This window comes from Protopterus annectens, chromosome 2.part1, assembly GCF_019279795.1.
Source record: "Protopterus annectens isolate FY-2018-M chromosome 2.part1, PAN1.0, whole genome shotgun sequence".
Lineage (NCBI taxonomy): Eukaryota > Metazoa > Chordata > Ceratodontiformes > Protopteridae > Protopterus > Protopterus annectens.
In genome coordinates this window covers 77,730,799-77,758,261 of record NC_056729.1, presented here as the reverse complement: position 1 = coordinate 77,758,261, position 27,463 = coordinate 77,730,799, and the positions used below count along the sequence as shown (strand labels likewise).

Genomic DNA, 27,463 nt, shown 5'->3' with positions numbered 1-27,463 from the left:
AAAGAGAAAATAAGTGAATATATGCATAAAATACATTTTCTCTCCACAGCAAAAAAACTTTTAGCACAATGACGTAGGCAACAGAAAGTACAAATGGTTACCACCAAACTTAGGAAGACTATAATGAGAAAAATATCCAGAGATCCTGTAGAGGTATTAGAGATATTTGTGAACTAGGTTTATAAGCAAGTACTAGGCTAGCTGCTCTTGTGGGCTATTTTAAGCCTATCCAATTTCCTTTCCAAAGATGAGAACCAGACCATGTACTTTGTGTTTGTGAAGTTAATACCTTAATCATTATACCAATGCCCAAGAGTTTATTTTTATGAACATCTGTATAAATCAGAGAAATATGCAAATAAAAAAAGAGCACAAATGGAAATATTTATGGAAGATTGAAAGGAGAACTGCATTCATAAACTCAAAGAACATGTTTATTTTATCATGGTTTGGTGTTTCCTACATTTTAACACCACTTTGGGACTATTTACAGGTTTTCAAATATTTTTATATCTAATTTCTGAGTTTGACCACATGGGGTCTGGCATCTTGAAGTTATTCTGACTGTTTTGTCAGCCTCTTGGTATCCCACAATGCAGTGCTCGTCTGTAAAAAATTACATTACACAAGCTTCTTTCTTCCTAAAGCTCCTATCACTGCGTTGATTTTACATGCATACACTGCTGTCTTTCAGTCAGTTAGTTTTAAGTAACTTTTCATGCCGTTCAATGACTACTTAAAAAGTACAGTTGTGTACACTTACCATAAATGTAGATGTTTGAGTGTATTCACTGTTGCAGTCATGACATTTGGGTTATCTGCTTGCAGGTAGCCCTCAGTTGGCCTGATTAAAAAAGTCTTGGGTCCTGCATCGGTTGCTGTCCCTTCTTCCATGACGTCAGGTAATCAGGGGTATCAAACATGCAGCCAACGCCATTACATCAGTTTTTCTTGCCCCAGATGTCAGGTGCCCCCCTAATGGGATGCAATTAAATATAAAAGCACAAAGATATACCTACAACAAAAAAGCAAATACACCAAAAAGGCTTTTAAGCATAGTAAAGGAAAGTAGAGGTATAGCCAACAGAAGTCAGGGGGTTGGAGGGAGGGTAACCAGGACTGCAGCAGTGAATACACTCGAACATCTACATTTATGGTAAGTGTACACAACTGTACTATGTTCTTCGTGTTTCACTGTTGCAGTCATTACATTTGAGTAGATTCCCAAAGTTATGGTTGGGAGGAGGAATTTAGATAGCATTAGTGCCAGCTATAAGGCCCTGCAAGATTGCAGTGGCAAAGCTAGCTCTGGATTTAGAGAAAATTGGCAAATGATAATTCTTGGTGAAAGTATGTACAGAACTTCAGGTAGCAGCTTCTAGGATGTCTCTGGAAGGGACACCTCTGAGAAAGGCTGTAGAGGTAGATGCAGCCCTGGTGGAGTGAGGTCTGATCCCCTGGAGGATAGGTTTTCCATGGTGCTTATAGCAGAAATGAATGCAATGGCTTATCCATTTGGAAATGGTTTGCTTTGAAATAGCCTTCCCCTCTGCCCCTGCAGCAAATGCCACCCAGCAGTTGTTCAGATTTCCTTTGAGGTTTAGTCCTGTCCAAGTAGAATCTAAGTGGTCTGTGCACATCTAAGGAATGCAGTATCGGTTCCCCTTTATTCTGTGGATTGGGAAAGCAGGTTAGCAAATTAATGGACTGATTAAGAACCACACTAGATACCACCTTGGGCATGAAGGATGGATTGGTTCTGAGGGACACCCTGTCTGCATGAAAGATGATGAAAGGCTCCACTGCCAGAAGGGCCTATAATTCAGATACCCTTCTAGCTGAAGTGATTGCTAAAAGGAAAGCTGCTTTCCAAGAAAGACATTTTAAGTCTGCAGTAGCAGCTGGCTCAAAAGGAGGTAGAGTGAGTTTCTCCAAGACAGTTAAGGTCCCAGGCTGGCGTTTGAGCTTTCCTGGGTGGTCTCAAATTTTTGGCCCTCTGAGGAATTGCTTGAGAGTGGATGAGAGAAGAGGGGAGGTTCTGTGTTATAATGAGCTGAAATGGCTGAGGCATGGATTTTAATGGAGTCAAAAGACAGGCCCTTGTGAAGCATCCCAGTTAAGTATTGTAAAATATGAGGTAAACTGGGTGCTGCTGCGCTCATCCCTTGAGACTGGTTCCAGGTACAGAATCTTTTCCGTTTTTCAGCATAAGATTTTCTAGTACTAGGCCTCCTTGCCTCTAAAATGATATCAATCACAGGTTTGCTGAGGAATGGTAAAGGAGAGATTAAGTAATTAGCTAGGCTGCAAGGTTCAGTGTTAGAAGCTGAGGGTGCAGAATCTGGTTCTCCTGCTGAGACAGCAGGGAAGGAGTCTGAGGCAGGTGCTATGAAGATAACCATGACACACTGCACAGGAGGGGGTACCAGTGTTGGAGCGGCCAGTCTAGAGCAATCAAAATCATCCTTGGTTTGTCCTGTTTGATTTTTAGTAGTACTTTGGAGAGCAGAGGCAGAGGGGGGAAGGCATAGACTGATAGTTTTTTCCAGCTGTAGGACAGGGCATCCACTTTCCAGGCTTGTTTGTGGGGAGTCCTTGTGCAAAATTTGTCCAATTGGTAGTTCTGGGGAGAGGCAAACAGGTCTATATCTGGGCTCCCCCATTTGCTTTTCAACATGTTGAAAATCCTTGGTTCCAGTTTCTACTTGTGTGGGTCCATGAAGTTTCTGCTTAGTCCATCTGCCAGTGTATTTAATTTTCCTGGCAGGAATTGAGTTTGTAGGTGCACTTGGTAGCTCAATGCCATGGCTAGTCTGCAGAGGGGGTAAGAATGTGTACCCACCTACTTGTTTATGTACCACATAACAGTGGTGTTGTCTGTCTTTACCATTAGTTGTCCTGGAAGAATGTGGTCTTTGAAGGCTGTCGGAGCATTCTGTACAGCTAACATTTCTTTTTGATTGATATGCAGGTGCATTTGACTTGGGTTCCATGTGCCCTGTATGCACTTCCCTGCCAGGTGAGCCACCCATGCATAGTCTGATGCATCTGTTGTTAGGGTTTGGGTGGCAGGGGGTGGTGTGAAAGGTAGTCCCTTGTTTTGGTGGCAGGCCTCTGCCCACCAAAGGAACTCTAGGCTTAGGGCAAGGTATGATAGGAATCATTGTTTCCAGGTCTTGAGAATGCTGACACCATAGGCTTTTTAGATACCACTGTAGTTTCCTCATATGCAGTCTTGCATATGGAATTAGAAGAATGCAGGAGTCCATGAACCCCAAGGCTTGCAGTATTTGTCTTGCAGATAGCAGGGTTTTTGTGGCCACTTGTTTGAAGTAGGTTGTCAAATGAATTTGTTTCTCTGGCGTGAGGTAAGCCATCTGGGAAGCTGTATTCAAGCTTGCTCTCATGAATATAATTTGTTGACAGGGTACCAGGTGTGATTTCTTTTCATTTACGGTGTACCCCAGACAAGTTAGAACCCTTTGTACAAAGGCCAGATGATTCAAAAGTATGTCCTGGCTTTCTGCCTTAATTAGACACTCGTCCAGGTATGGGTATATTTGAATATTTCTTTGCCTGCAAAATGCAATAACTGGAGCTAGGCACTTTGTGAATACCCTGGGCACAGCAGATAAGCCAAAGGGCAGTGCAGAGAACTGACAAGTGTGTGTAGCCTGCTTTGAAGTGTAGGTATCTTCTGCAAGATTCCCTGATTGGGATGTGCAGGTATGCTTCTTTTAAATCTAGTGTTGCCAACCAGTCATCTTTGCCTAGCATAGGAAGTAATTGGTGAAGAGTCAGCATCTTGAATTTTGGAATCTCCAAAAAGGTGTTTAGAATAGACAGGTCCAGGATAGGATGCCATGAATCATCTTTTCTGGGTACCAGGAAAAGTCTCGAGTAGAAACCTTGTCCCTTTTCCTCTTCTGGTACCAGATGAAAAGCCCCCATGCTTAAGAGAGAAAGTGCTTGTTTTTGGGCATCTGCCCACTGATTTGGGGGTAGGTCTGGCAACCCGCTTGGTGTCGGCAATGTGTGGAAGTGAAATCTGTATCCCTGTGACACTATATTTAAAACCCATTTGTCCTGGGTAATGAGTTCCAAATTCTTTACATGAAGAGCAATCTTTTGCCCCAAAAGGGCAGTCAACTGATAAGTGCTTGGAAATTTTAAAAGGAAGTCAGTGAGACAGTTTACCATAGGGGGGAGTTTTCTTATTCCCAGATTTGGAAGTGGAAGCCCCCCACTGCTTAGTTCTGTGTGTCCCCTGGGACTGAAACCCAGGGTTTTTGCTGTGTCTGGGTTTGGCTTGAGAAGACCTGGAAGGGGCTGGAAAGGACCAATTCTTAAAGGGCCAGTGCTTACTAAATCTAGGAGGTTGAACTTGTAAGAAAATGATTAACAGTTTGCATAGATTTAGGTTTATCTTCAATCTTTTTAAGAACTTCCTCAGCCTTGTTGCCAAACAGGCGGTCCTGATTTAAAGGAGCATCCAACAATTTAGCTTTAACATGATCAGGCAAAGATTGCTCCTTAAGCCAAGCATGCCTTTTGAGCACCGACCCAGTAACAGCAGCCCTGCAAGAGGCCTCTAATGAATCAAAACCACAGTGCAAAGTATGTTTTCCAACTTGTTCAGCAGAATGCATTAAATCCTGTAATTCTTTATTTTCCACACAGTCTGGAATCAACATAATTTTCTGTTTAAGCAGTCCAATAACATGTTGCTGATACTTTAACACATGAAACTGGCAGTTTAAAGCCCTAATGGCCAAGGTTGCAGAAGTGTAAACCTCCTTACCCCATCTATCCAGCGCCCTGGAGTCTCTATCAGAAGGGGTAGGATTTTTAGCAGTAGAAGCCTTAATGCTCTTGGGCCCCTGTGAAATAGTCTCTGGATCTGCAATAGGATTTTTAAAAAGGAACTTGTGGGACTCAGGGACCCTGTAGTATCTGTCAGGTTTTCTGGGAGCAGGAGGCAGGGAATCAGGGGCCAAACTAGATTCCACAAAAGCATCAACAATGTCTAGTACAGGAGGAATAGCTAAAAGGCCTATGCTGAGGAAATCCCAAAGCCTCTTTTTTTGATACAGAAAAATCCTGGCTTTCCCAGTGGAAATGCTCCCTTAGAGTATGTAAGGTTCCCCCAAAAGAAAAATCCTCAGGAGGGGAAGCAAATGGAATGGAGTCCTCTGCATCAGAATTATCATAAGTAGATAAGGGCAAATCCAGATCATCAGAAAAATCAGTAAAAACAGAATCCCAATCAGAAGATTCATAATCAACTTCAGTCCTAGGCCTCTTAAAAGGGGGGGGGGGGTTGGCTACCCCTGATTAGAGTTATTTGATCTTCAGCCATTCTTATCATGTGTTTTTTAGGCATAGAGGCCTGAGCATGTGACCTGGGTGTTGGTTTTTGTTTTGAGACATGGTTCGAGATTTAGGCCTAAGTAAAAAAGGAGGCGTCGGTTTAATATGCAAGTCCTTAGGCCTGAATACACCCTCAGAAGCCGGTGCCTGCACAGCGGTTCTAGACCCATCCAAGGCATAGACATCCACGGGTTCCATAGTTGAAGCATCTTGCAGCATACCAGACTCTGAATGGGTCTCAGTAGAGGCCTGCGAATCAGAAGTAGCAGGTAACAGGGGCTGCGAAAGCACCTCACTGAGTACTGGCGAACCGCCAACTGGCTTAGGAGAAGCGTCGTCGGCAGATTTGGACCTCGGTGGCCTGTCTCTGTCTTTATCTTTGCATTTTTTCAGAATCCTGGTTGTCGGATGGCTAACCGACGACCTTTCTGGATAATTAAACCAAGAAACGAAATATTTAGAGGTGAAAATATACTGACGACGGATAGTGCGCTGATTAAATAAAGCACAAAACCGATAGCAAAGTACGTCGTGGTCAGGGCCTAGGCAAGGAATACAGTACGAATGAAAATCTTTATGAAGTATTTGCTTTCCACAAGTAATGCAATTATTAACTTTTACTGACATTGGTAAGGAGCAAGCAAAAGTTTCCCCAACAGGGTACTTAGCTTTAGTTGAAGACTTCGGTTCTGAAACTCGAAAACGAAAATGTCAGGAGTCGGCCGACCGGCACTTGCGAACTGTTTCTGCTTCGGGCACCGCACGGCAAGAAAGACTGATGTAATGGCGTCGGCTGCATGTTTTATACCCCTGACGACCTGACGTCATGGAAGAAGTGAAAGCAACCGACGCAGGACCCAAGACTTTGTTAATCAGGCCGACTGAGGGCTACCTGCAAGCAGATAACCCAAATGTAATGACTGCAACAGTGAAACACGAAGAACATCACAAACAGTGCAAATGCCACAAAACAGACTTTCAAACTTCTTTTTACTGCTGCTTCTCTTCAGAATGGCTAAACTGCAGTCTTTTGTGAAGCCTGAATTGTACTACTTTGACTCATCTCCCATCCCCCTTCACACCTAACTTCCCTAGCTGTCAAAGTGCTAAGGGTAATTTGAACTGTTACCTGCTGTGATTGACAGCTCATGGCAGGAGACTTGACTCGTGTACTGTTTTTCTTGTTTTAGCCATTACTTTCTGTTTGGGTAGGGGAAGGACCACTCTTTTTTACTCTGATGAAGGCTGTGATATTGTCCGGCTGAAACCGGTCTGGTTATTTGTTGTTTTTTATGGTTTAATAACAATAAAAGTTTTTTTTTTTTTGTTTAATGGGTAGGGGAAGGACCACAGAGCTGTGACATCACAGAATGGGTGGATTTTTAGGACGGCAGTGGTGATTTCAGTTTGGGGATGGAAATGGACAGAAAACTACCTGTATTCAGTGGCCTTGATGACATTAGTGAATTGGAGACTGCAGCAAGCTTTTCAACAGCAGGACAAAAGTTTTTTGAAAGTTAAACCACCACAGTACAGTAAGGTACTGTTTTAGTGAAGAGAATCAGTCAATTTAAAATATTTTAAATGATATATTGTTGTTTATTCATATTAGGGACAGTAAACAGGGAAAAAAAGACAGAGAAGTCCAGCATTTAATAACAGAATCCCATTGGTGTCCTTTAAGTATGCCAAAGTTAGAGGTAGATGAGGCTCAACAATTAACAGTTAAGATAGGAGGAGATGAGATAAAATCTGATGTATAATCTATCTGCAGGAAAGTCCAGGAACAAATTATACTCCTTGGGAAGTTTGGAAACTAGGAAGGAAGAAATGATAATGACCTGGAAGATTTTGTTTAAAAGTATTTTAAAAGAAGAAACATCAACATGCTGGTAGAAAGCTGCGGTGGCTATAATACTCAAAGACAGTAAAGACCCATCAGACCCAGCTTTATATAGGCCCATTTTGATTCTAAACCATGATTATAAAGTGTCTATGTCTATAATGACTAAAGGAAGGGTAAAGGGGATGCCAAAATTCATAGATATGGAACAATTTGGTTCTGTGGAGGAGAGGTAAACATTTGACATTAATAAAATAATGATGATCCAGAGGGAAGAAGAATGTAAGAAAATACCACTGTTGTTGGTGAGCCTTGATGCAGAGAAAGCATTTGACAGAGTAAGTTGGGACTTGGGCAATGGAAGAATTTAAATTCCCTGACACAATAACAAGGTTAATTAGAATGAAATATGAGGGACTGGAGGTGAAAATTCAAGTGTGTGTGTGTGTGTGTGTGTGTGGGGGGGTCCTCTGATAAGTTCTGTTTGAGCAGAGAAACCTGGCAGGGGTGTCCTATTTCCCATTTGTTATTTGTGTTACATACAGAACTACTGTCAAAGAAAATAAGAGAATCAGAAATTCAAGGATATAATTGGTATGGTAACAAACAAAAGTTGACTGTATTTGCAGATGATATTATTTTGTACCAGATAAAACCAGAAAATGATATTTCAGTGTTGTGGAACATTGTGACACAGTTTCAAGTCTTTTCTGGATACAAAAATTAATGAAGATAAAACAAAGGCAACAACTGTAAACTACATACCCAGAAATGAATTGGTTCAGTAATACCCATACTTATGGGGGTATGACAAAATGAAGTACTTAGCAGTATGGGTTAGAAAGGATTATGTTATGGTAGCTAAGGATGTGTAGGAAGAGACTAATTAAAAGATAATACAAAACCTGTGAAATTGGAAGTTCTGTTTTTATGGCTATGGATAGCAAGATATAAGCAGTGAAAATGTTTTTAGTCTCTTTAGTTATGTACAGAGGTCAGACAATGTTAGCAACCAGAGGAGAAGTTGTGAATAGCAATTAATCAAGAGTTGAAGGATTTTATCTGGAGTGGGAAGAGGGCAACAGTCAAGTGGGAGAGGCTGATCCTTTTAACAGAAAGATGTGGTTTAGGATTACCTGATTTAAAGGGTTATTTCAGAGCTACACAGTTAAGGATCCTAAAGACAGCACAAGCAGAAAACTATAATCCAAAATGGAAAGGGATGATGACACCGGAAGCATGCTCAAGAAATAAGGAGACTGGAATTCTGGATGCAGATCCTTAAGGAGAATAACAGTAACCATACTGAATATTATATTCATAAAATATCAGAAAGCATTTAAAAAAACAAATCAAGATGGGAATGGAGAAAGGAGATTCTGCTGACAGGGATGACTGCAATTAGAGGTACAGAGAATAGACAAGAGGGGGCTGGAATTTCCTGGAGAAAAGTGTCAAAGGAAAAAATGTACTGGAAGCAAATAATTAGAGCGGGAAAGGTAACACAATGGAAAGAGGACAAGAATACATTTGGACTGCATTCTAGAGATTGCCTTCCCTATCAAGGACTGATATCAGAGTACATGCAAAGAGAAAGATACAGGGAGACCTAAGTGAAAGACCAACACTGGTAAAGTTTTTAGTAGAATCTAGAACAAAAGTTGCTGTTATGAATGGACAATCAGTAGGTAATATAAAATACTGCATGATAACTACAGGAATCAATCAGAGGAGGTTAGAAAGGATTGGGAAGAGATACTGGATAAGCAGTTCACAATGGGAGGATATATGTATGGCTCCCAAATATGTAACAAAGTCTAGAAGACTTAGGACTTTGCTTGGAAGTATTTGCATTGGTATTTTTATACCTCAAGCAGACACAAAAGACATTTTCCTCAGGCAGATTACAAATGTTGCAGGTGTGATGGGGAAGAAAGAGGTAATTGGGAACATACTTTTTCAGAGTGTAATGGGATGGCAGGCTTTAAAAATTCCCTGTAGGCTAATCTGTCAAAAATACTGTGTAAGCAAATTGGTATAACTAAGGAAAAGATATTTTTAATATGTTATACAGAATCGAAATTGCCTGTACATAGTAAGGCCTTGCTCAGTTTAATTTTGGTGGCTGCCAAACAACTATTTCTAGAAAATGGAAATCAAATCCTAAATCATCCATAGTAGAAGTAATGAATATAGTAACAAAGATAAGTAACTGGAAGTGGGATTTTTAGAAAAGGGTTGGAGCAAATTACATACAAAAAACAAGAACTGTGGGAACAATACATGCAGAACAATGTTTTGCAGGAAGAATGAGGTTTATGGGAAAGAATTGAGTGAGCTATGTAATGTTTAAGTGACAATGACTGCATGGAAGATTATATGTGATGCAACTGAAAATATGTTAATATGGTTTGTTTTCATTTACATAAATGTAAATGCATGATGGCCTATGTCATAAGTGATAATTCAATAAAGACGTTTTTACTTTAAAAAAAAAAAAAAAAAGACATAGCCTTCAGAAGTATGTAATAAACCATTTTTCATACAGGTGATACTAGCAAATAAAGAAATGAGAATGAAATGCAAAAAAAAAAAAAAATAAATAAAACGTTAATTTCTGGTAATGACCAGACATGCAAGTGCCTGCTACGGCAGTAACTTTAGACCACAGGGTGGTTAAGTAACATGGACAGAGTGGCATAACACTTGAAGTAATGATTTGTGAGAAATAAGGTTTTGTAAAATTCAGCTTGTTCAAAGTTTGTTACTATTAATGACACAGCTATAATATATATATATATATATATATATATATGTATATATATATATATATATATATATATATATATATATATATATATATATGTGTGTATATATATATATATATATACACACACCAGAAAAGTGAGAAAAAATGAAAGACCTAGCACAAATCTCAATGTTCAAAACAGTTTGATGTTTATTACAGAGGCTCTCCCCTTGAAGCAAGGTTTTTCGTTTTACATTATGTTTATTTTCAGATTTGTTCTAGCAGTTTTACCGTATACTTGTTGTACAGGGAGTGTCCTGGTCCTGGCCGAGGAGGAATTTCTGCTCCTTTTTTCCGGAAACCCTGGCTCTTTGATTTTGGGAAGGCTGGAACAGTTTTGTTGCTGAGCCCTACATCTGATGAAGAGCGCTTGAAGGCCCCACCTTGGGAAGAGGATGTTTTTGGTGGAGGTGGCCTTCCTGGAGCAGTCTTCAGTGGAGGTGGTCTTCCTGGGGCTGCCTTTCCTCCTCCTGGTGGTCTAGATATTAATAAAACAATCATTCAATTACAAAGTAATCACACAACTGAAAATCAGCCTTACAGTATTAAGAGGTTTATTTATTTGTTTTAGTTTTAACAGGCAAGGAACAGAAAATGAAAACCAGTAAGTTCTGAAATAAAACAGAAAATCTTTGACAGTATAATGAATTGTCACTAAACTCAAACAAATTTTTCATCATAACATTTGGTATCCTACATAAGATGTAAGATGTTGCCCATTTCTTAATACATTCAATAGTTTATTTGGAGATGTATTGCCACACAAACATACAGGAGTATGGTTAGACAAAACTTTTTTTCTTTAAGTACTATGTTGATACTATAGTAGATGAAGTGAAACAGCTTAACTCATTCACATCTACGTGCAATTTGGTAAGCTACCAGTTAGCACCCATTGCTCATTCTGGCTGCAAGAAACTGTCAGACGATGCCTTTCTTGATCATGTGACTTACCAATTAATAACATGTAACAATTGAAAGGGTAAAGTATAAGGAATACAATCATATTAAGACTGAAAACAATGTACTGCAGTGGAGATACTGACACTGTTTTCATTTATTACATGTTTTTATATTAAAATTTTAATTTATAACTGAGTGAACTATGTGTTATTGAGGAGTATAGAGTGAAATGTGGGAGAAAGAAAAAACATACTGCTACTGTCACTGTATAATGCAACCATATTGAAGATACCACTAATTTACACAGCATTATGAACATAAACATATCATTAAGGATAACCACACCTCCAGGCTAGTTGCTCAGCATAATGCATCCAAGGTTATCCAAGTGCAACTAACTCTGGGAAAAACTACAATCTAAATTGTAGCTTACTACAGATACCCCACCATACCCCATGATTCCCACTCCTCTTTTCTTGATATACTGGAAAAGATTAGAGTTCAACCAAACACCCTAATAATGGGCGATTTCAACTACCCCATCATTAACTGGGAAAACTACTCATGTACCAAATCCTTCACTCAACGCTTTCTGGAATTCATAAATTCCAATGCCCTGGATCAACTTATCCACACCCCCACCAAGAGCAACAATATCCTAGACATAGTCATTACCAACATGAGTGACCGGTGTTCCACACCTGAAGTCAACTCCTCATTGGCCAGATGTGACCACAAGCTAATCACCCTAGATATCCACATCCTGCCCCCACCTCCCATTAAGGAAACCATGGTAAAAAATTTCTCCAAAGCCAACTTCATGCTTAAGACAGAAGTGGTGAACGTCATGGCACCCATGCAGATGGACAATACAGTTATGACTGCCGAATACTACACAAATGCACTCTATAAGCACTTGCACGAGTGCATGGATCGTGCTATCCCAAACAGGACCAAGATGCTATCCTCCAAAAAAAGGAAGCCGCTCTGGTGGTCCCCTGCCATAAACAAACTCTACAACAGAAGGAAGAAACTGTTGCAAGAGAGAGTAAAATCCCATGAGTGGCGGAGCTCCCTAGTCAGCCTCAGTAAGAAGCTGAGATCCCTTATAAGATCCTCCAAAGCTAGCTATGAAAACAAAATCTCCAGTGATTCTAGGGACAACCACAAAACATTCTACAGCTATGTCAAGAATCTCAATGGCAACACCCAGATCTGCTCTGTGTTACAGCACAACGGCATGAAAACTACAGAACCAACTGATATTGCTAACATCCTGGCAGATAGGTTCAGTGCTAACTTTACCCCCCCCTCTCACCCCATAAAGGGCCCATATCTATACAGGAAGAATGCAGAGTCCCTGTAATCACAGCTACACAGGTAAAAGTTGCACACTCTAAAGCCAAAAACACAGCATCCATGGGACCGGACAACATCTCGGGCTGTGTTTTACATGAACTTCAGAACGAACTGGCACCCCACCTAAGCACCATGTTCAATCATAGTCTCACGCCAGGCTTTGTGCCCACTGAATGGCACACAGCAACAGTTATCTCACTCCACAAAGGGGGAGCCACCACTGATCCTGGGAATTATCGTCCTATTAGCCTGACGAGCCTGGCCTGTAAGGCCATGGAACGTATCATCATGGAACTCAAAGAAAGACATTGGTAACCTCCAAATTCTGGACCTCACCCAATTCGGGTTTGTGAAAGGCATATCATGTCTTCTGAACCTGATTGACTTTTTTGAGGCAGTCACCAAAGCTGTAGACGAGGGTAAGGTGGTTCCACACAGCCTATCTTGACTTCACCAAGGCTTCCGACACCTTCCTCCATTCTGGAATTATAGCTAAACTCACTAAACTAGGTATAAATCCCTATGTCACAAGATGGGTTGCCAACTGGCTCACTGACAGAACCCACACTGTAAAAGGTGCAGACTCCAAATCTGACTTCAAACCAATGACAAGTGGAGTACCACAGGGTTCAGTCCTGGGACCTCTCCTGTTTGGTATCTACTTCTCTGAAGTACAGGCCAACACAGAAGGCCTTTGGCTAATGAAGTTCGCAGATGACTGCAAACTAGGAGCCACAGTTGAGTCCCCAAATGATGTGGACATCCTACAGAAGGGCCTCACTGAGACAGATACCTAGTGTCAGAGCCATGGCCTCAAGCTCAATGCTAAAAAGTGAATTGTCATGCCCTTTGGTAAAAACTCTGTACCCTTGAACTACCACACAGGCAGCAATCTACTTAACACCGAAAACATGATAAGAGACCTTGGGACCCAGGTGGACAGTAGTCTCTCCTTTGATAGTCACATCACCACAGTAGTCAGGAAGTCCTTCTACATGGCACACCTCATCATAAAAGGGTTCTCATCCAGGAAAAAAAGAGGTCATTGTTCCCCTCTACTCGACACTCATTAGGCCCATTATAGAGTACAAGCCCCTTTTGGAATGTACCTCACAAGACATCTGCAGCAGCTGGAAAGGCCATAGAAGTACCTCACAAAGAGGATTACTGGCCTCAAACAAATGCCCTACACTGACCACCTCAAAAAACTCCAGCTTTACTCTGTAGCATATTGCCTACTCCGAGGTGATCTCTGCCTAACATATAAAGCTAAGTCAAACCCAGAGCTGTTGGACATGCTACACCTAAAGAAATTCCAATCCCTCCAAGCTACACGCTCTAGGGACCTAAACCTTGTCACCACAATAAACAGCACATGCTGGAGGGATAGATTCCTGTCCCAGAGACTTCCCATACTCTGGAACAGGCTACCCATCTATGTCAAGTAAAGTTCTTCATTAGCACTCTTCAAGAAAAATCTTGATGAGTGGATGGGAAATAGGAAATGCACCCTGGGGATCACTTCTGTGTCTCTGCTCAATAGTGGCACAGGAAAATAACTTTCTTGGGTGGCGTAAGCCAGGGAACCTTGTTGGCTAGGTTTACGTAGGCCCTTGGGCCGATAGCCTAGTACCCACCTATGAACCTATGAGAAATGGTGGCAGGTATACTTTGGAGGATGACTGGAGGGGGCAGGGAGCTGAAGTTTTCTTCAAATCTGTCAGCTAGCAAGTTGGCTATTACCTCCAATTGAGTATGGGTGGTGCCATCCACAACCAGTTCAGTGCATAGCTGGGTATTCCCTTTTAGATTTTGGAAGTAGTTAAAGAATGCCTTGTAATTATCCTTAGCTAGAGAGGCTATTTTTACTTTGCAATTAGCATTGGATGACTTGACAAAATCTGTAATTTGTTTGTTTAAGCTAGACAGGGATTTCTTCCTCTGCTAAGTCAGTCCCCTCTTGTTCTTAGACATTAGTTTCTTTCTCTTGTTGTATAGTCTGTTTATTCTAGGGGTCCACCAAGGTAGCTTGTTTTTTTTGGCAAGACCTGTTTTTAATCTGGTCAGGTACAGCCAATTCTATACAACTGCTTAAGTGGTTATATGGGGTATTGATGTACACTTCTACAAAGGAGTCTGTGTTATCTGCATTTGAGGGTGCTTTGAAACTTTTTATACCACCACTTAAGTAGGAGGCAATTTGTCTTACAAAAATTCTCAGGCATTTTTGAGCTTGATGGGATATCTGATTTTATAATTACACTGAACAAGACTGATTTATGGTCTGATCTTACTGGGGTAGACATCACACAGGGGGGTGCAATGCTGTCCCATCTTAGTGAGTACTATGTCCAGGACATTTCAGTCTCTTTTGGGTGTGCTGACTAGCTGTTTCAGTGCATTTGCATTGACAAAGTTCAAGAACCTCAGAGCCAGCATATTTGTGGTTGTGCATATTTCTCAGTTGATGGTAGGATAATTAAAATCACCCATGAGTGAGGTGTTGGGCTGTAATTACAAGTGAGCCCAGGTACGTGGCATGCTTTTCCTGTTTCATGGTTGGGGACCTAAAACTAGCTATTATGTGGTAGGGGGCTTTGCCTATAGTTAATTGGACATGGAGTAGCTCAAGAGAGCCATACTGTTTGACCAGACTTAGGGTGTACTTATCCTTAATAAACAAGGATACACCCCCTCCTTTGGTTCTTCCATGCTCAGTTTGTGGTCGGAATGTACGGAAGGCATTGTAGCCCTGTCTTGGTAAAGTACAGTTGTGTACACTTACCATAAATGTAGATGTTCAAGTGTATTCACTGTTGCAGTCATCACATTTGGGTTATCCTTGCCAGGGTAGCCTTCAGCTGGCCCGAATACCAGAGACTTACTATTTCTGCATTGGCTGCTGTCGCTTGAGGACTGACATGAGGTCATCAGTAGTATAAAGTAAGGCAGCCAACACCATATCAGTTTTTCTTGCCCTAACATGTCAGGAGCCCCCAAGTAGAAGGCCAGGTTCTGGAGGAAGAACCCCATCAATGGAAAATAAATACCAATATGTCCCTTGTAAGGAAGGAGAATAAGTTAGAAAGATAATAACAGGAGAAAGAGAAGAAAGGGGGATGGAGGGAGGGAAACCAGGGCTGCAACAGTGAATACACTCGAACATCTGCATTTATGGTAAGTGTACACAACTGTACTACATTCTTCATGTTTCACTGTTGCAGTCATCATATTTGGATTGCTTCCCAAAGCTGAGGAAAAGGGTGGAGGCAGTCAATGAAACTAGGGGCTGACTAGGATGCTCTGCAAGACTGCAGAGGCAAACCCTGCCCTGGATTTGGAGAAGAGAGGCAGGTGGTAATGCTTGGTAAAAGTGTGAACAGATGTTCAGGTGGCAGCCTCCAGGATGTCCCTGGTGAGGACTCCTCTGAGGAAAGCTGCAGAGGTGGAGGCTGCTCTGGTGGAGTGTGTCCTGACCCCCTTGGGGGGAGGATTTCCATGCTGTTTGTAGCAGAAATGGATGCAGTGGGCTATCCATTTAGAAATGGTTTGTTTGGAGATGGCTTTGCCTTCTGCCCCTGTAGCAAAGCTAACCAGCAATTGATCAGACTTTGTGAAGGATTTAGTCCTGTCTAGACAGAATCTGAGCTGTTTGTGCACATCTAGAAAGTGAAGAATCCTTTCCCCCTTATTCTGAGGATTAGGAAAAACGGTGGTCAAATGAATGGATTGGTTGAAAGCCACACTGGACACCACCTTGGGCATGAAGGATGGGTTAGTTTTGAGGGATATCCTGTCTGCATGGAAGATGATGAAGGGTTCCACAGCCATGAGTGCTTGCAGCTCAGAGACTCATATGGCTGAAGTGATGGCCAGAAGGAATGCTGTCTTCCAGAAGATAAATTTTAGCTCTGCAGAAGAAGTTGGTTCGAAAGGGGGCAGGGTGAGCTTTTCCAATACAAAGTTAAGGTCCCAAGCTGGTGTTGGTGCCCTTCTGGGTGGCCTCAAGTTGCTAGCCCCTCTGAGGAACTGACTGATCAAAGGGTGTGAGAAAAGAGGCTGCTCAGAGGGAAAATGAGCAAAAATAGCAGAGGCATGAATTTTTATAGAGATAAAAGAGTGGCCACTGTGTAGTAGGTCAGCTAAATAATCCAGGATGAGAGGGAGGGAGGGCTGTGCCGTATTGGCTCCCTTAGCCTGTATGCAGGTGCAGAACCTTTTCCATTTGTCAGCATAACACTTTCTGAAGCTAGGACGTCTGGCCTCACGGATAACATCCAGAACCTGTTTACTGAGGTTGACAGATTAGTTTGGGGTTAGAGAATAAGCCAAGCTGCCAAATGGAGTGTCTGGAATTGGGGATGCATGAATTCCCCTTCCCTCTGGGTCAAGAGGTTTGGAATCTGAGGAAGATGCCATGGAGGTAGCGAGGACAGGCTGCACAGCAAGGGGTACCAGTGTTGCCGGGGCCAGTCTGGCGCTATAAGAATGGTCCTTGGTTTTTCCTCCCTTACTTTGAGCAGTACCCTGGGGATGAGAGGCATGGGAGGAAAGGCATAAATCGATAGATTGACCCAGGGGAAGGACAGGGCATCCACTTTTCAAGTCATGCAATAATGCTCCCTGGTGCAGAATTTGCTGATCTGATGGTTGGTGTGGGAGGCAAAGAGGTCGACCTTTGGGGTTCCCCATTTCGGCATTATTAGGGTGAAGGTACTTCTGTTGAGTTGCCACTTGTGTGGGTCCAGAAGACTTCTGCTTAATTGGTCTGCCAGAGAGTTGAGGGAGCCTGGTACGAATTGTGTTAACAGGTCTATGTGCATGGCAGAAGCTGTGTGCTAAAGGGTCATGGCCGAGGCTGTGTGCTAAAGGGTTATGGCCAGCCTGCATGGAGGGTAGGAGTAAGTCCATCCCTGCTTGTTGATGTACCACATCACAGTGGTGGTGTCGGTTTTGATCAGATGAGCCCCTGGAGAGAGAGAAGAGGCTTGAAAGCTATCAAGGCGTGCTGCACAGCCATCATCCCTTTTTGACTGAGGCCTCCATTGGCCCTGTATGCACCTGCCATCCAGGTGTGCACCCCAAGTGCAGTCTGATGCATCTGTGGTGAGGGTCTTGGTGGCAGGGGGTGGGGATAAAGGCATTCCCTTTTTGTGGGAGCATGCTGTTGCCCACCAAAGAAAATATTTTCTGAGGCAAGGAATTATAGGTAGAAGAGTTTCCAGGTCTTGAGAGTATTGACACCAAAGGCTCTTTAGGTACCATTGAAGTTTCCTCATATGCAGTCTTGCATATGGAATGAGTAGTATGCAAGATGACATGAACCCCACAGCTTGCAAGATCTTCCTTGCAGACAGCTGGGGACTGGTGGCTAGTTGAGAGAAGTAGGCTGTCAGGAAAATTTGTTTCTCTGGAGTAAGATATGCCATCTGGGATGCTGCGTCCAGACTTGCTCCCAGGAAGATTATCCTTTGAGTGGGCACCTGTTTGGATTTCTTTTCATTGATTGTGTACCCTAGGGAAGTTAGTAGGGTCTTTACAAAGGCCAGGTGCTTGAGCAGCTTTTCCTGGCTGTCTGCCTGAATAAGGCAGTTGTCTAAGTATGGGTAAATCTGAATATTTCTTTGTCTGCAAAAGGCAATGGCCGGAGCCAGACATTTTGTGAAAACACTGGGAACAGTAGATAAGCCCAAGGGAAGCACAGAGAAGCAAAAGTGTTGAGATCCTGCCCTGAAGTGGAGATATTTCCTGGATGATTCCCTGATAGGAATGTGGAGGTAGGCCTCTTTTAGATCTAGGGTGGCTAGCCAAGCATCCTTGGACAGCATGGGTAGCAGCTGCTGGAGGGTGAGCATTCTGAATTTTGGGATCACAAGGAAGGTGTTTAGACTGGATAGATTGAGGATGGGGTGCCAGGTGCCCTCTTTTCTGGGCACCAGAAAAAGTCTGGAGTAGAAACATTGGCCTGTCTGTTCTGCAGGAACATGCTCTACTGCTCTGAGAGCACAGGGAAAGAATTTGATTATGAGCCACCACCTACTGATTTGGTGGTAGATCTGGGAACCCTTTTGGGGGTGGAAAGGTGTGGAAGAAAAATTTGTATCCATGAGACACAATGTTCACAACCCAGTGGTCCTTGATAATGGTGACCCAGGTGCTTGAGTGAAAGGAGAGTTTTCCTCCTAGGGGTAAGTGAGGGTGGTAAGTGGGAGTGAGAGGGGTTGGAGGAGGTGAGTCATTGTGAGTTCTTAACATAAGGGGGTGGCTTAGACCTCCCTGGTTTTGAAATGGAGGTAGTCCATTGCTTAGATCTCTGCATTCACTGGGGCTGCTGTCTGGTGGGTCTGCTTCCACACGGGCCTAGGGTGGGCCAGTTTACTTGGAGCAGGAAAGGACCAGTGTTTGGAGGGACAATGCCTGCTGAACCTAGGGGGCTGGATCTTTAAGAAATCCTTAACTGTTTGCATAGATTTTGCTTTTTCTTCCATCTTTTTTAAGACCTCTTCTGCCTTAGTGCCAAATAAGTTATCTTTGTGCAAGGGGGCATCCAACAATTTAGATTTGACATGGTCTGGCAGGGGCCATGCATGCTGTCTAATGACAGATCCAGTGACTGCTGCCCTGCAAGAAGCTTTTAGGGCATCAAAACCACAGTGCAAAGTGTCTTTAGTTGCTTGACTTGCAGAATGCATTGACTCTTGTAAATCTTCTGCCCAAGCAGGAAAGGAAGACATTTTCTGTTTAAGGAGTTCCAAGGTATGTTGCTGAAATTTCAGCATATGGAACTGACAATTAAGTGCCCTGACAGCAAGAGTAGCTGAGGTGTATACTTTTTTACCCCATATGTCCAATGCTCAGGAATCCCTATCAGAGGGGGTGGGATTCTTAACAGAGGTTGCTTTAATCCCTTTTGGTCGTTGAGAAATGATCTCAGGGTCAGCTGTAGGATTTTTAAAGAGATATTTGTGTGAGTCAGGGACTTTATAGTACTTGTCTGGTTTTCTGGGAGCAGGAGGAAGAGCATCAGGAGTCAAGTTGGATTTGGGGAAAACATCCTCCACAACATCCAGGACTGGGGGATGGCCAAGGGTCTGTGCTGTGGGAGATCTAGGAATTCCCTGAGTCTCTTTTTAGTCTGAGGGTAGCCCTGACTCTCCCATTGGAAATGCTCCCTTAAAGTATGCAGGGTTTCCCCAAAGGAAAAATCCTCTGGGAGAGAGGCTGAAGGAATGGAATCCTTTGCATCAGAATCCTAACAAGTGGAGACGGGTTGCATGTTTTCATATTCATATGCATCAGACTCATCTGACTCTTGTTCAGACCAAACTATAGGGGATAGAGCTCTTTTCCTTTTGTAGGGGATAGCTTGGCTTCCCCTGATCAGCATTATAAGGTGTTCTGCCATTTTAAGCATTTGAGATTGAGGCAAGGTAGCAGGCGCCTGAGAGTGGGTCGTCGGTTTCTTGAGTGTGGTTCGTACCCTGGGCCTAAGAAACTCGGTAGTTTTAGAAAGAACAGTAGTCGCGAAAGAAGACATCGGTTTGTTTCGAGATTCATTAGTGTGAAGGACTTCCTCAGAAGCTGGTGCCTGCTCAGTGGCTCCAGACCCATCCAAGGTAGGGATGACCACAGGATCCTTAGTCGAAGAAGAAGTCTGCTACATACCAGACCAAAAGGGTCTCTGTAGTGCTGTAGTGGCCTGCGAATCAACAGAAGCAGGCATCAGGGGCTGCAAAAATGCCTCACTGAGTACCAGAGCACTGACTACTAGCTTAATGGAAGCGTCGTTGGTAGGTTTGGACCTGTACAGTCTGTCACTGTCTTTATCTTTATGTTTTTTTCAGAAGATCTGCTGTTGGATGGCTTACTATGTGAGGACTGTAAGCAAAAATATCTGGCTACAATAAGGGCCTGATGATGGATAGCTCTGGCATTGGAACAAAGCACAGAAGCGACGAGGGAGATCGTAGTATGGGCCTAAACAAGTGACACAGTAAGAGTGGAAGTCTCGGTGTGGTACTTGCTTTCCACATGCGAGACAATTCTTACCTTTTTATGACATCGGTTAGTGCAAGTAAAAAGGATCCCCAAAGGGGTACTTAGCTTTAGAAGACTTCAACTTCAATTTGGTAGATGAAAACTCAGGTAGCAGTTGACCGGCACTCGTGCGAACTGCTTCTGCTTCGGGCTCCACGGCAAGAAAGACTGATGTAATGGCGTTGGCTGCCTTAATTTATACTACTGATGACCTGACATCAGTCCTCAAGTGACAGCAACCGACGCAGAAATACTAAGTCTCTGGTATTCGGGCAGGCCAAGGGCTACCCTGGCAGGGATAACCCAAATGTGATGACTGCAACAGTGAAATACGAAGAACATCTGCACAGATGGCAGCATCTTCCAGAGTGAGGAGTGCTTTCAGGGAGTGCAATTTCTTGTTTAGACTCCTAGCATTACGCAGCAGTAACTTAATGTTCAAAGGATGTTTACATTTGTTACACTTAGTTTTTAACTCAGTTTTCAACAAAATGTTGAGGAATCTAAGGATTTATAGAGGCTGCAAGAAGTGTGACATTCCAAAGCTCTTAGGTTTGAATAAGTTAATCTCAATTAAAGATTAGCTGATTCTCTTAGTCCTTGAACTAGAAGACATTGGGTGTTGTTGATCCTTAAGCTGGAATATGCTTTACATGTGGTAATCCTCAACTCTTCCAGCATATTTTTATTCTAAACTACTTAAAATGGAATATGTCATTGTCTAATAGATAAAGGTCAATGTCATTGTCTAATAGATAAAGGGCAATGTCATTGTCTCATAGATAAAGGGTAACGTCATTGTCTAATAGATAATGGGCAATGTCACTGTCTAATAGATAATGGGCAGTGTCATTGTCAAACAGATAATGGGCAATGTCACTGTCTAACAGATAAAGGGTAACGTCATTGTCTAATAGATAAAGGGTAACGTCATTGTCTAATAGATAATGGGCAATGTCACTGTCTAATAGATAATGGGCAGTGTCATTGTCAAATAGATAATGGGCAATGTCATTGTCTAATAGATAAAGGGTAATGTCATTGTCTAATAGATAATGGGTAATGTCATTGTCTAATAGATAATGGGTAATGTCATTGTCTAATAGACAATGGGCAGTGTCACTGTCTAATAGACAATGGGCAGTGTCACTGTCTAATAGATAAAGGGTAATGTCATTGCCTTCTGCTTCACAGAACTAAGTGGATAACCAGTGACCAGGAGAGCCACCATGCTGCTTCGAATGTCATAACTGCCAGCATTCATAATACTGCACCCCCCAAGCCAACAGTTAAAAACTAACAGTTACCACCTTAGATCCCAGGATCAAGAAGCCCTTTGATACGTCACACCTTTCTTTGGCCTTAGCTTTGAGAGAAAGCTTTTTCTATGACTTCCCCAATGTACTAAAATCAGCTTCCTGCTGAAAATAGAAAGTATGTAATTTTGCCAGTTAAAAACTACACTAAATGAACTTTCTCTGAATGATGTTGGTCCTTGACTGCACCTTCAGACAGCTCTTAGTGAAGAAAAACTGTCTACATACCATGTATTTACTGGTTCTTTGAATTAGTTACTGCTTGTTTACCATACATACATAAAATAGTTTTCCAATGTTACGACAACTGCTTTATAAAAAGACTGAAAACATTTTTGTTATTTAATTGTAGACCTTTGGGGCAAAGCTCATACGGTTTACTTGGACCTCTAGCAATAACTGGGCTAGACTGGATAGAAATTATATTTCACAGGAGCATGTGTATTTAACTGAAAGCTTTGAGATCTATACAATAACTACATCAAGCCATGCATGTGTTAAAATTAAAATACAGATGCAGGGTAACAATATGAAAATTAGACAATAGCACTTTACTTTGTATCCATTAAAAAGAGATGAATTTAAAGAAAGGGTGGAAATATGATTCAGCAGTTATTAGTGAAGATATAAATTATTTCAGAAGGGACAGACTGTGAGATAAAATGAAAACAGAGTTTAAAAACATAGTAAACTATATCAGATACGGAAAAGAAGTAAAAGATGCCTGTTTGGCATTTGCTTTTCTGAAGTAAAAGCCAATATCAAAGGGCTCTGGCTGACTAAGTCTGCAGATAACTGTTAGCTAGGAGCAGTCACTGAATCCCCAAATGACTTAGCCATCCTGCTGGAAGGTCTGTCTTAAATAACTGGTGTCAAAATCATGGTCTAAAACTGAATGCCAAAAATGCATTTTTATATCCTTTGGAAAGTCATATACAGCAGGGAACTACCACACTGACAATATGCCCCTAAGAGTTGACCTAGTTATTCAGGTTTTGGGAACTTAGGTGGACAGTGACAACTTCTGACTGACATGTGTCTATTCTTGTAAGAAAGCCCTTCTATACTGCACAGTTTATAAACAAAGGAATTGTGTTTAGATCTATGGATGTCATTGTCTCACTCTACTCAGCTTTCATTGGACAGTCCATTGAATATAATGCCCCCTTTGGCATGTATCTGTCCAGACACATGCAGCAATTGGAACACCCACAGAGGTACCTTGCTAAAAGGATATAAGGCATGAACAACCTGACCTACATGGACTGACTCAAAGCCCTGACGCTATGCTTGGTTTCCTACAGACTGATAACAAGTGACCTGTCTCTCTAATACAAGGCATTCTCTGACCCATTACTGATGGATTTACTGTACATCAGCAAGAAAACAAAAAGAAATCAGAAATACTCGCTATAGGGATCTAAACTTCTTTATGCAACATCAACAGAATGGTTTGAAAGGACATAATCTCTTAGAGGATACCACTGCTGTGGAATAGGCTCCCCATCCACATAAAACAAAGTTCATCCCTGTCCATTTTCAAGTGCAACTTACATCTATAGATGGGAAACAGAAAATTTACCCAAGGACTGCCCCTTGTACTACTAATGGACAGAGGCAGCAACTAAATTGCTTTATCCAATGCATAGATCACCTCAAATTATCTTCTATGGTATGATCCCAGTTAATCTTATTAGGGGTAATATAAAAGCACTGCCGATGGGAGGGGTAATTCCAATATATAACGAAATGGGATAGGTTACTTCAACCACAAAAAAGGAAATTAGCTAGGCTTAAATAGCCCACAAGGGCAGCTAGCTTAGTACTTACCTATGACTATATAAAAGGAATTATTTATAAGGTTGACAAAGGTTAAAATGTTGCAGAAAGAGTCTCACACAGCAAGAAGGAGAGCCTCTGAGTGCTAAACAGAAAATAAAGGCTTATTTGGACAATATACACACATTCAGAAAGGTTGCTGTTATAACAAGGGTTTTTAAAAAAAAAAAACAGCTCTAGAGTGCAAAATCTTTTACCACAATAAAGTGGACAAAAGAAAGTAGAAAGAGTTTCAGCCAAACATAAGGAGTCTATGACAAGAAAAATAACCAGTGATCCTATAGAGGTACTAGATAATATTTCGGGAATTTTACGAAAATCTGTGTAAAGCAAATGAATGGGGTAACTAAGAAAAGCAAGAAGTGGAAATATTTATGGCAGACTTAGCTATGCAAAGGTTAGAGGCAGATGACACAACAATTACTAGCTAAGATAAGAAGAGAGTAAATGAAAATGACGCTGTATACTCAACCAACACGGAAATCTCCAGGAACAAATGGTATTTCTGTGAATATCTGGAAGTTAGAAGCGTACAGAATGACAAACATCTGGAAACTTTGTTTAACAATATTTTACAAGAGGGTAGAAAGGAGAACCAGGATCTTGGAAGAAAGTTGTGGTGGCTGCATTACCTAAATAAGGTAAAACCCCTCACTTCTAGCTTTCATATACACCCATTTTGATTTTAAGCCATGAATATAAAGTGTTTATGGCTACATTAGCTATGAGAATAAAGAATAGTTGTGTAAAATCTTACCATAACCATAGATGTTCTTCTCTTCTATATGTTACAGTATTCATAACATGGGGGACTCCACTGCCAGCTGACTTGAATGTCCGGCCAGGATACAAAAGTCTAATGCTACTGTAGGGTACGTGCGATGTTCCATGCAGAACCAGTCCAACATCGGGTATAAAGTGGACATCAGCACACACCAAGCCTCAGAACTGAATTCCGCAGGAAGAGTACCAGCCTGAAAAAGGTGAGGAAACACACAACCAGTATATAGGCAAGCATCGGGGGGGGGGTACTGCCACATATAGAAGAGGAGGACATCTATTGTTAGTGTACGATTTTACACAACTATTCTATATCCTTCTATTTATATGCTGCAGTATTCATAACATAAGGGAGAATGGCAAAGGTCATGCAGAAGAACTGGATGGAGGGGCAGTAGCACTGTCTACAAACGCCTGCAGAATAGCCCTTGCAAAACCAGCTGATCCCACTTATAGTATTTTGTGAAAGTGTGTACAGAAGACCAGGTACCTGCTTCTAAAATAGATCAGGTGTTTAGACCTTTGAAGAAAGCCCCACAAGAAAAGACAGCTCTAGTGGCATGTGTCTTTACTGACACATAGCAAAAGGAAATGGTTCTGTCCAAATAAAATCTGAGTTGTCTATGCACATCTAAGCGGTGTAAAATCCTCTTACTAGAGGACTGCAAAGATGGGAAAAAGTGGGCAGATTAATGGACTGATTGAGTGACAACTCATTCACCACCTTGGGTGTAAAAGAGAGGTTAATGCATAATGGCCACAAGAAGAAATGTTTTCCAAGTGCAATGCTGAAGAGAATAACTTGCTGGTTCAAAGGGAGCCAGGGTAAGCTGTAGATCCCAAGGAGGAAGAACTGGTTTCCTTGGTGGCCTAATATGAAGGATGCTTTTGAGGAAAAGTTTAACTTCCAGCCTTGAAGCCAGGGGAGGAATCATAGGCAGGCAGGCAGAGATTGCTGAAAGATGAACTTTTACTTAAGGGTATGACACAATCCACTCTTTAATAATTCACAAAGGTAAGACATCCACCAGCAATGGTTGCAGATCATTTGAAAGGCACCAGATGGAAAACTTTTTCCATTTGGAAATATATGCTTTCCTGGTATTGTGTTTTCTGGCCTCCTGCACAACTTGGAGCATGTCCTCAGAGAAAAGATGTCTGAAAGGAATCAAAACCCTATTATCCACAGAGTCAGTTGCAGGGTTGACATCTGTGGATGTATTCGAGATCCCTTGTCCTGTATGAGTAGGTCCAATCAGTGGAGTAACTTGTGATAACTGCCTGTGGCTAAATGCAGAAGAAGGTGGAACCAATGCTGTCTTAGCCAAAAGGAAGTCACCAATGAGATTTTTGGTTGCTCCTGTTGGATCTTCAACATACTTTTTGGAGAAGCAGGAATGGAGGAATGCATAGAGAAACATCCCCCTCCAAGAAAAGGGAAGGGCATCCAGCTTCCATGCCAGAGGATTGGGAATTCTGGCACAAAACTTTGGAAGTTGTCTGTTTATAGGGGAGGAGAAGAGATCTACCTGAGGTGTACCCCACTGATGGACAATGTCCAGAAGCACATCCCTGTGTAACATGCATTCGTGGGATTGAGTCATGGACCTGCTCAATGCGTCTGCCACAACATTTTGAGTGGAAGCAATGTAAACAGCCTGGAGGGTGAGTTGACTCAGAGGCTAATTCCCAAGCTTGGAGAGCCAGTCTGCATAGTAGATAAGACTTGGTCCTTCCCTGCATGTTGACATATCAAAGGACTGTAGTATTATCTGTGAACAACTTCAGGGCAACCAGAAGGGGAGGTTTGAAGATTTGCAGAGTGAAAATAAGGTCTCTCATCTCTTATGTTTTGGGAGGGGGACCACACACACTGAACCATCCAGGATAACAGGGTTGCTCCTGATCTCAAGTCTGAAGCATCTGTGAACAGGTCGTGGGAAGGGGTAGCTGTAACGGTAGGCCTGGATTCACAGTAAGCTGCTGAATCTACCAGTTCAGTTCCTTTTTCAAGCAAGGGAGAAGGGGAATCACAAACTCCAGTGGATTAGCGTGTTGCATCTATATTGATATGAGGTACCACTGGAATTTCCTCATGTGCAGCTTGGCTAGACGTAGTATGGGGATAGTGGATGCCATGAAGCCCAAGAGATGGAGAAACTCCCTGGCAGTCAGAGATAGAATAGGCAAGAGGGCCTGGAAGTAGGCAGTAAGAGAGAACTTTTTTGGGAGGCAAGGAAGCTAACATCTTGTCTGTTTGGATTCTGCATTCTAGAAAGACATGGTTTTGTGATGGAACCAGGGAAGATTTTTGACAGTTGACAGTGAATCCTAGACCCTCCAGCAGAGACACCATGAAGAGCAAATTCTCTTGAAGGCTGTCTGGAGAATGAGAAGAAGATTGTCCAGGTTTGGAAAAATCTGAATACCTCTTAGTCTGTAAAAAGCTATGACTGGAGATAAGCATTTTGTGAAGACCCTTGGAGCAGTAGACAATCCAAAAGGCAAGACAGAGAATTGAAAATGTGAGGAAGCAATAGCAAAGCGAAGATTCGTCCTGAACCGTGGATGAATGGGAATGTGCAGGCAAGCATTCTTGATGTCCAGAAACACCATGTAGACCTGGGGAAGAAGAGTGTGCAAGTATAGCATGTGAAAGGTGGGAAGGTCTTGAGGTGGGATAAGTCTAAGATGAGCATGCAGGGACCATCTTTCCTGGGGACCAGGAACATCCTGGAGTAAAACCCTTTCCCAATTTGGGAAGGTGGCACCTCCAGAATGGTGCCCTGAGAAAGAAGCCTAAGAATGACTTAGGGAAAGAAATTCAGCTGTCCTTTTGGGGGTTGTGGTATACCCCTGAAGGAAGGTGGAGTCTTCCACACCATGAAGTATCCTTGAAGGATAATGAAGAGGACCCAAGAGTCCTCGGTGATCTGTTTCCAAGCAGGGAGAGAAAGGGAAAGGCATAAGGAAAGAGGGGGTCTTGGCTGCAAGTGGGCTGGTAGACACAGACTACCTGGCTTGACCAGAAAGAGTTGCTTCTGTTACCCTTGGAAGACTGAGTTCTGGAAGGTTTTCTACCAAAGGGGGTTTTAGAGGGGTAGTTCCTCTGAAATCTGAGAGCCGAGGAGACAAAAATGTGTTTTAGGTTTTGAAGCTCTCTGCCCTTTTCTTGTATGGATTTAAAGAGTTCTGCAGCAGATGAAC

The 27,463-nt window shown here is 42.2% G+C and overlaps 1 protein-coding gene across 4 annotated transcripts in view; it reads right to left on the bottom strand.

Annotated features, from left to right (window-relative positions):
* Positions 1–27,463, bottom strand: part of SH3D19 (SH3 domain containing 19) — a 2,322,497-nt gene that overhangs the window by 897,405 nt on the left and 1,397,629 nt on the right. For all 4 annotated transcript variants that reach the window (XM_044062032.1, XM_044062033.1, XM_044062034.1 and 1 more), the window contains one exon: positions 10,254–10,500. In XM_044062032.1, coding sequence (XP_043917967.1) covers positions 10,254–10,500 — 247 coding nt within the window. The remainder of the gene's footprint in view (positions 1–10,253; positions 10,501–27,463) is intronic.